Source organism: Malania oleifera, chromosome 6 (assembly GCF_029873635.1).
Source record: "Malania oleifera isolate guangnan ecotype guangnan chromosome 6, ASM2987363v1, whole genome shotgun sequence".
In the NCBI taxonomy this organism is placed as follows: Eukaryota; Viridiplantae; Streptophyta; class Magnoliopsida; order Santalales; family Ximeniaceae; genus Malania; species Malania oleifera.
The window spans coordinates 88,011,438-88,021,672 of NC_080422.1; the positions used below are offsets into that span (position 1 = coordinate 88,011,438).

Below are 10,235 nucleotides of genomic sequence, written 5' to 3' on the forward strand. Positions count from 1 at the left end.
TTATGATTTTTTCACAATTTTATTGTACGTTCATAGAACTCTAACTTGTAAAATAATTTTGTTAAATTTGTTGCAAAAAATAAAATAATGTAATGACATTAAAGAGGCTCGTAATTTTGAAGTTTATTAGGCTATTTGTTTCTCTCATTATGTTAAGACGGGTTTAGATGATATTTGGATAGTATGTGTTTGGCGTGCTCGAAATAAGGATCTTGACAGAATAAGTAGAGAATCCTTATGTCGTAGGTGTAGAATAGAGTCGATCAACCTCCCGGTCTCCCGAAAGACCAACAAACGATTAAGGCATAGGTTGCCTGCAATATACAATTGACAAAAAGAAATGTAAATATAAAAGTAAAAAATTCAACGTACCCTTCATTGAAACATTGCATAATTGATGGAGTTTTAAGACTTTTTCCTTTTTAATGTTTGGTCAATCTTATATTATGTCGATCAAGATAGCGTTATTCTCCGCTTTATAGTTTCCAAGCCAAACACACCTTAAGATAACTATCATATCTAGTTTAGTCAAATGTTACTGTCGCAAAACTAGCTCATAAAGCATGCCCTTATGGCCTAGCTTTGGAATACTAATTTTTATTCTCTACTTGTAACAATTTTTTTGACTAAATTATCTCATAATTCACAAAATAAATAAATAAATTAGTTAACATATTAAGTTTCGTATTCTACACATCTAAGTAAACCATCTGAAAAAAATCACTTTGAACAATAGAATCATCGTACCGTTTGAGACTCATAATTTAGAATTATTTTATTGAGACTCATAATTTAGAATGATTTTATTTGATGAGAAGGTGAATGACCATGTTGGTCCTCCCCCAAGACCTAATATTTTTTTTCCATCTTAAAACTAAGATCCCGCTATAGTTCCAATCCAAACCAATTTTGAACACTTGGGCATATTGAATGACCCAAATCCCAATTTTAAACTGAAATTGTGCGAAAGAGAAACAGAAGTCAATTCAATTTTGTATTAAGGTCTAAATTTACACTCTTTTAAACCTCAAGTTCACATCATCCAATCTACCAAATCCACTGCTCCAAAAATTTCCTTGGCAAGATGCCCTTTAAAATTGCAGGAGTACACATCCACATCCCCATCCCCATTCCCATCCAAGAATAATAATAATAAAAAGCTTTTTTATATTTTGTGTTATTGGGAACCAAATCCTCCACCACAAATATACCATTATTTATATGGTGGGGTCATGAAAATTAACACCCCACTTACTTCACTCCCAAAACTTCATTGTAAAAACAAAAATAAAAATCAATTTCAACTCCCATCCAATCTCTCCTCCGCCACTTCTTTTTACATTCCAACAGCGCTACTTGTGAATCTGCGTCCTTACTTTTTCACCCAAGCACCTGTTTTTCCTACTCCTACTCAGGAAATGGTTTTCCACAAATTCCAAAATTTACCAATCAAAGACCCTCCGTTACCTCCTTCCCCCAGATCGGAGGGTGAGACCCCTCCAAACTCCAGTCGTAAAAGCCAAAAGAGAGGTCATGAATCATGATATTCCTCCTTCGTTACTGCCTCTCTCTCACCTTTCTTTTTGCGTGTGATGGGGGTTGGATCAATATTGAGAAAGTTAAAGACATACCATCACTACCGATTACCCATTATCCATTAACACTGAGTTGTTCCATTTTCAAAAATTTTCATTTTCATTTCATTTCCCATTTTGTCAGAATTTTTTCCATTTTCATCAGATTCTCAATTCCTATACATACGGACGGCAGAGTACGTGGAATCCGGATTCTACCCCACGTTTCCAAGCTACGCCGTACACGTGGCACTCGGCATGCAGTTGTGCAGTACACTTCCATCAGATATGAATATACCCAAACACGGCCCAACACCCCCACTGACGCATAAATCATATTTACTCATCACTTACCACTTACGCCTTACCCCCACCATATAATAAATATAGAATGGATTGATTACCCAACAACATCAAACGCAAAAACAGTGAACTCTGAATCTTGGGAAATTAACCAAAGAAAATTGAGAAAATTTTACACATTACAGGAATAAGATACTTGGGAGTAACATAAGAACAGCAGCAGGAGCAGGAGCAGCAGCGGCTCATCACTATTTACAGGATAAAGATCAAAAGATCATTTAGAATGGAAAATGGGAAAATGATGGCGGTGATGATGAACACAAAAATTAACCAAAAATACTGGAAATAATCCATAATCCTTCGCCTGCTACCAGCTCCTTCCTTTCTTCGGCAGCTCACCACCATGTACGTACGTACCTTCGTTTCTTCTGTCTATACAAAAGTCTGCAATTTTTTCTTTTGCTTTTTTCTTCAGTAAGGCAAGTCTCTTCTGAACTTACTCAGAAAATTCCTCCCCAAAAAAAGAGATTGAACTCTTCACCCTGTCCTTAAAACCTCCTAAATATTTACACACAATCTTCAGCTTTAGTTCTGCTTAATTCCTGAATCTGTATTCACAAACAGAGGACGATCCATATATATATATATATATATATATATATATATGGTGAAGGCCTTCCAGAGTGACTTCAGCATAGATCCTAAGCAATACCAGAAGAATATTAATTAACCAAAAATCAATGATATAAAAGGAACCAGTTGAGGTTTTTCAGTAATGGTTTCCTTCCCTTCACTTCACCAGCTCCGAAACCCACCCAACGTCTGGGCCGCCGCCGGACGGCCGAGGGTCCACCCGATCCAGCGAGTTCTCCTTGCTCAGCTTCTCGTACATCTTCGCGCGCAGATCCCTACCCGACTCGACCCGCTCCATCGCAGGTTCCTCTTCGCAACCCTCATCCCAAAAATCTAGGTAACTCAGTCCAGGTCGAGCAGGAGCGCGAGTTGGCGTCGAAGGGAGACTGTACGAGCCGGGTCGGATAATCGGACCTCTGGGCGACCCGAACCCGGGAGAACCAACCTGAACTCCCCATGAAGACGGTACCGATTTCATCCTATGCAGCTGCAGATTACGCAGAGAGGCGACCATCTCGTTGATGGAGTTTGATCCCAGGGACCCACTCAGCGGGTGAGTCATCGGCGACATCGGAGGAGAATCGGACGGCGGAGAAACAGACGCCGGCGAAGGTGGATACTGCAACCCCTTCGATGCCTCGAGCGCCTGCCGGAACGGCGACCCGTCGTACGAGTCCACGGCGGTCGGAGTCCTAGGGCTTGAACTAGCCGGCAAAACACGGAGCTGCTCCGGCGTGTGCGCGAAGAAACAAACTCGCCGGCGGCATTTGGTGCCGTCCTTGCACGGCTGGGTCCTGTAACGAGCGGGATGAAGCCAGCACTCAAAGACCCCGTGCGCGTACTCGCACGCATCGCCCTTTTTACAGCTCCCTTTCCTGAAATCCGGACAGGCCGTTCCAGAGTAGTGGTACTTCCTCGGGTCCCGCCGGCGAGCCTTCTCGCCGGGATGCGCGTACGGGCACTCGGTCCAGTCGTGGGACCTCCCGCGTGCGCACCGCCTCACCTTGAACTCGAACATCCGAAACTGGTCGCACGAGAAGGCGTCCAGCGGAATATCCGACTCCCGACCTGAAACATCGGAGTCCGAATCGAAGTCGACGTCGTTTGACGGAAGGTAGCGCTGCAGAGCCGAGAGGGCCTCACCGAGGACGTAAGGGGAGTAGTCGGAGAAGTCTCCGGCGCCACCTCCGCCTCCGGCACCGGTTGCATTGCCATCGGGGAGAGGAAAGGGAAAACACATATTGGCGGTCGGATCGTCCACGACGGACCAGGGGGGAACGTGGACCGTGGGATTAGGGCGGTTGGGTTCTCCGATCATCATCTTGGTAGTTGCAGTGTTACGGAGGTAGTGGGAGGGTTTCTCTGGTATATAAACTGCTCTTAACGTGGGTTTGAACCATGGGTTGGGTAGTTTAACCCTGGGTTGGGTTAATATTCTAGGAGCTCTTCGTTTCCACTGCGGTTAAAATAATAGGAAGTTCTGCGTCACGGCCGCCTTAACGAGGGGTTGTGAAGGCGATTTGTGGTGCTGCCACGTGCTGGAGAAGAGGACTTTTGTGGATTTTTATTGGAACGTGGCGCTCGGTTGTTGGTCTGTTGACGTTCTTTTTTGGTATTGTATCTGGTGGCAAATGCTGCTCTTTGTGGAGAATGGGAATGTTATGTTTTTACATAAACGCTCCCGGTACTTCCAAAGGCGGTGGACTGGACCGTCGGATACGCAAGAATTCAACTATAAAGATTTTGCAAGCGCAGTACAGTTTTTTCTAAACAATTCCAACCATGTCCTTTAAGTAAGAAAAATAAAAATAAAATATAAAATTCATAGCCTTAGAAAATGAGTTCTTCCTCCTCCTCCTCTTTTCTTTTTTTCTTTTTAACTTTTTGTACTACCATAAAAAAAAATCAGTAAAATTGAATTTTACCGAAATACCCTTCCCCTCAATAAATCCTCAAATAGGATCAAAATCTCTCTCTCTCTCTCTCTCTCTCTCTCTCTCACAAATAAAGATTAGGACATTTTCTAACAAATTAAATTAATATTGCAAAAATAAAATTGCATTTGGTAAAAACATTTTAGACTAAAATTCCTTTAAATAAGATAAATAATCTTGATAATTATCCAGCTAAAAATGGTAATTTTGTTAACTATGTGTAATTTTGAAATGAATATTTTTCCTTTGTCTTTTATATTTCACACATACGCCATAGAATACAAAATTTGCAAATGTCGTATTGTCCAAAATAGATGTCAGCTGTAGAACAATAGTAATATAATAAACAAAAGAAAATAGAAAATGGTTGAAATAGAGAAAAATCGTGAGGTATGGCATTAGATTGTCAGCATTTGAAACTAAATTCATTCATAATTGAATTAAAATATTCCCATTACATAAATAACATATATTGTATTAATGCTCTATTATGCTGATTAGTTCTCTTTTTTATTTCAAATTTAATTTGTTTTAAAAAAATTTCAAGTATCTATCTTCATATCCAACCTCTCTTATAAAAAGATAAGGAAATGATCTTTCAAATAAATTATGCATCCTTGACTTATGCATTAACTTATTTTATAGTTAAAATCTAAATATAGTTGATACACCCAAAATTGATAAGCACGTTCATAGGGTCAAAAAGTTATAAGACCCTCATTTAATGTCTTACATAATCACTTTTTGGTAATCTATAGCCCCTGATATGATTACAAGAATCATTATTGATATCCTGCATAACCGCCTTTTTAAGTTACCCATAACCTCCCCTAAGCATAATGACACACTCATAAATGTCAAGCTGAAAGAGGATCTATCTCCACCACTATAAAAAGGGGATCTCAGGAGGAGGCAAGCATCTCATTCTCACTCACTCTTTACTTACTGCTGCAATCTGAACTTTCCATTCCCTAACTTAGGTATCAAAGTGATCCCCTGGAGTACACCTCTGGTCTTCCAAGTCATTCTTGTTTGATTTCCTTTAAGTGGTCACAGTTGAACGACAGTTTAACAAAAGTCATTCAATTCTTGACAACAACAGTTATACAATAGTCGACCACTATTGATATCCTGCATAATCGCCCTTAGGTTACCCATAACCCCCTCTAAGCGTAATGACACGCTCATAAATGCCAAACTGAAGGAGGATCTGCCTCCACCACTATAAAAAGGTAATCTCAAGAGGAGGTAAGCATCTCATTGTTACTCACTTTTCACTTACTTTTGTAAGTTGAACCTCCCATTCCCTAACTTAGGCATTAGAGTGATCCCTCGGGTCCTCCAAGTCATTCTTGTTTGATTTCTTTCAGGTGGTTGTGGTCGAAGGAAGGTTTAGAAAAAGTCATTTGATTCTTGGCAACAATAGCTTGCACTGTCTGTCGGAATTCTTGGGAGGTTTTCTATCCTTAACCATAACCACATCGCATAACTCGAAGTTAGAACCCTCTGGGCAAAACCAATCACCCCAATCAATTCATTCCAATCCAATAAAAAACCTAAGTGTGCCACTAAGTGACTTTCTAACCTTCCAGGAAAGGGTAGAAGATATGTTCACTATGATCTTGTATAAAAATTTAAAAAAGAAAAAAAAGAAAAAGATCATGTGGAGTATGGTCCGAAGGCCAACAGGATAGAAGCAGTGTCTGACAAGAAGGTATTTGCCCCACAAAAAGTTGATGTGAAGGCCTCAAATCCAGTAAAGCAGGTAAAGGATGCAAATAGTGTGGACATCTATGAATAGCGGTCTCGCAAACTCGAGGAAAATTTCAAAAAATTTGACCAATTGGAAAAGCTGGTGAAGGAAGTATGCAACTACCCTTCTATGGGGGAATCATCGACCGAATCTTTAGACCCTCCTTTTACCAAAGAGGTAATAGAGATCCCTTTGCCAAGCAAGTTCAAAAAGCTTGTACTGAAGGGTATGATGGCTTGACCAATCCTTTGGACCACCTGGACACCTTTAAGGTGTTAATGCAATTGTTAGGTGTACCCGATGCAATCATAAGTCGAGCATTTGTAGCTACCCTTGTAACGACCCGAAAAATTTTAACTATTTAAAATAATAAGAAAGATGAAAAAAAAAAAAAAGGAAAATAGAAGAAAGGAAAAAGAAATTTTAAAGGGGTAATAAGCAGGCGCTCATTGACGAGCTGGATTTTTCTCGTCGATGAGCAATCTTCTGAGCCTCCTCATCGAGTATGCATGTCTCGTTAACAAGAGTTTACTGAGAGAGGTTCTTACATTTCTGAATTTCATCGATGAGCTCTCGATCTCATCTACGAGTGGTGTTCTTGGGCTCGTCGATGAGTCCAGATGTCTTGTCGACGAGGCCACGTGGCAAGTTGCTTATAAATAAGCAAAAATAAGATTTCAACGGAGGAATTTTATTTTTCATCAGTTTCTCTCTCTAACCACGGCTCCTCTACATTCTCTCTTCGATTTCGGGCTGGATTTAGCTCGGTTCAACAATCGAAAGCTAGCATGAGACTCTTGGGAAGATTCTCTACAATATAGGCAGAGCGGATTTTCGATTTGAGAAGTTTGGGAAACATCCCAAAACCAGGGTAAGTGAGATAATTTAAGGTTTTATTATTATTTTGAGATATTTGGAGCCTAAGAAGTATTAAATGGGTATTTTTCTCTGATTTGCGAAAGTTGAGATTTTTGGATTACAGGGTCTCGTTTTGTTCGAATTTTGAGTAGGAATTTACAAGGAGCAGGTAAGGGAAATACTTTATAACAATAATTTTTATTAATTTTAAACTGACTAATTTTGGATATAATTTTTACATATTCAGGTATAATTTTCTGAACCATGCTGGTATTGAAAATACTGTTTTTAAATATATAATATAATGGGAAAAATTGTGTGGCCTAAAAATAGCTTTGAAAATTAAATGGTTGTGAGTATTGTGGAGTGATAATTTATGGTGATTGTGAATATTGTTTGGTTGTGATTTTTGTTTGGTTGAATATACTAGTTGGTTGTAGATACTGATGTTGTGTATACTGTGGTAGAGCTGTGGATGTGTTGAGTGACTGGTTTTGTTGTTATTTTGTATTGTGGTTCATGTAAATTGTGATATAACATTGGTAGTGGTATGAGGAGGTCATTATATCATACCTGATATAACTATCATATAACGTTGGCAGTGGTATGAGGAGGTTGTTATATGAGCATTTATATTGGGAGGTAAACATTGGCAATGGTATGAGGAGGTTGTTTACCTATTTACCATGAACAAGGTGTTAGTTTTGTAACCTGTGTGGTTTGATTAGTCCTGTGTGGACCAGTCCTGTGTGGACATGTATGTTGTATGTGTGACAGTCTTGTGTGGACCAGTCCTGTGTGGACATGTATATTGTGTGTGCTAGAGTCCTGTGTGGACGATTACATTTTGTGTGGATACAGACCCTATGTGGGTGTGATTAAAGAATGTGTGGATTATCCTGTGTGGATTGATTGTGGTATATTTATATGCATGTAACTTTAATTACTTAAGTATTTTTGGTAAAGTAGATTACTCCACTCGAGGGCTTGCTAAGGAAGGCAAGTACTTTGGTAATTATTTGTGGATACCAGAGTAGAGGGAAGCCACTTGTATGGGCAGGTGACCTTCCCTATTCTCGAGAATTATCAGTTAAAATAATCATATATGTGGGCATGTGATTGGGTGACAGATAAGTTGACCATGGTGTGATTTGAACACATTATTTCGGCTGCAATTGGATTATGAATGCATTTGTATGGATGTTTTAATTATATGTTAAACTCTTCAACCACACACTGTTGTAAATTATTTCTTCCTTACTAAGAGGTATCTCACCCCATCGATGATTTAATCTTTTCAGGTTATCTAGGTGATCAAGCTTAGATAGCTCCAGGGCAGGGTAATTTTGGAGTTGAATATATTAGAATGGATATGTATTTGGTTTTATGTTAATATATTTTAAATCTGGTTTTGTATTATGAAGAATGAGGTTGTAATTATATGGATCTGCATATATAAAAATAGAACTCTGGTATATTTTGTTTGAGTATATTTAATTATTTCTGTTGTGTGAAGGATATCAGAGACTCCTGTTGGTCTCATAATACTCCGGGCCCCACGTGGCTGGTCCGGGACATTATAGTTGGTATCAGAACATAACGGTCTTGTGGACTTTAGGAGAATTAATACCAAAGTATAGGTTTGAGTTGAATAAGGGTAGGAATGGGTAGATTAGGGTGTTGACAAGAGTTTGAGTTATTTCGTAACTTGGAGGCAAAAATCTCTTGACGGACTTCTATGATTTTCTGAATCAGTCGACGATTTCAGAAAACCACGGTAAATCTATCAACAATGATGTTTCCGAGTGGAGAAACTAAAATTTGGAATTTGAAACTGAAAGTTAAGATGATTGCAGATAATTGGATGTTGGATATTTAATTGAGAATTTGGATGTTAAATTGGTTTCATGTTTTATGATTATGTTAGAGATATATTAAAATGTGGAGGTGCTAAATTGCCTCTGTTGTATATTTATATTCAGGGATGGATCCTAGAGGCAAAGGCGTGGATGAAGGAGGAGGAAGCGAATTAGGAGCTTCTAGCGCGGACGAGATTGACACCTCTTGACTGTTACGAGGAATAGCTCGTTAGGTTAGGGAAGAAAAGAGATGGGACTTTGGGGGAACAAGCTATCCACCGGTGCACCAAGGTTGCACAACTGATCAATTCACCTACCTGAAACCTTCATCTTTTGAGGGTGGCACTGACCCGATTAAGGCTGAGATGTGGATGCACGAGATGGAAAAGATACTGGCAGTGTTGAACTACATTGAGGAGCAGAAGGTTCTTTTTGCTACCTTCAAACTGGTCGGAGAAGCAAAACGGTGGTGGCATGCAATGAAGTTGTTGGAGGAACAACGAGTAGTACCTATAGCGATGACCTGAGGTCATTTCAAGCAGGTCTTCTACGACCGATACTTTCCTGCCACTACTAGGAATGCAAAGGCAGAGGAATTTTTTAGTTTGACTCAGGGGTGCCTTACTATTCAGCAGTATGCTGCTAAATTTATAGAACTATCTCTTTTTGCACCTTATGTGGTTCCATATGAATACCAAAAGGTTAGGTGGTTTGAAAGGGGCCTAAATCAAAGGATTCACGAGCATATGGCGTGTTTGCAGATTTAGGATTTTGCGAAATTGGTGGAGAAAGCTACTATTGCAGAGTCGAGTCTGCAGAGAGGTACAAAGGCATCAGAATGAAGGAAAAAGGTTACATCTCCTCATTCCCAAATAAATGTCAGACAAGGGTTGTGGAGGGGAGATAGAGATGCTGCAGGTTAGGGGTCGAAAAGGAATGATTGGGGATGACAAGGTGATTCGTCACGCCCCCGCTGCCCTAGGTGTAACTAGCGGCATTGGGGAGAATGCCGGAGTAGGGGTGTCGTATGTTATGGATGTGGAAAACATGGTCACATAGCTCAGGAATGTTGAGAACCGCCAAATAATGCACTAGCTCCGAATCAGAACAAGAGGAACAACCCAGTGCCTCGCGGCAGCGGTGCCCCGGCGCGTGTCTATATGTTGGGTACACCTAAGGAGGGCAATACTAAAGGCCTAGGTAATATGTTTATGTTAGCATGTGTGTTAATTTTGTTTAACCTTGCATGATTCGGTGCTGTATATGTTTGGATTGGTTGAAATTTATGAATATGTGTAGTTAACTTTTTGGTGTGTAAATG

The 10,235-nt window shown here is 39.8% G+C and overlaps 1 protein-coding gene across 1 annotated transcript; it reads right to left on the reverse strand.

Moving 5' to 3' along the window:
- Positions 1–2,003: 2,003 nt before the first annotated feature.
- On the reverse strand, positions 2,004–4,342 carry LOC131158265 (zinc finger CCCH domain-containing protein 20-like). The gene has a single exon (XM_058113006.1). It carries the CDS (start codon positions 3,829–3,831, stop codon positions 2,668–2,670), a length of 1,164 nt encoding a protein of 387 aa, XP_057968989.1. The 5' UTR covers positions 3,832–4,342; the 3' UTR covers positions 2,004–2,667.
- Between the last annotated feature and the right edge of the window lie 5,893 nt (positions 4,343–10,235).

Excerpts from the sequence above, each read along its gene's own strand:
- LOC131158265 (XM_058113006.1), bottom strand. The coding sequence starts at position 3,831 with ATGATGATCGGAGAACCCAACCGCCCTAATCCCACGGTCCACGTTCCC.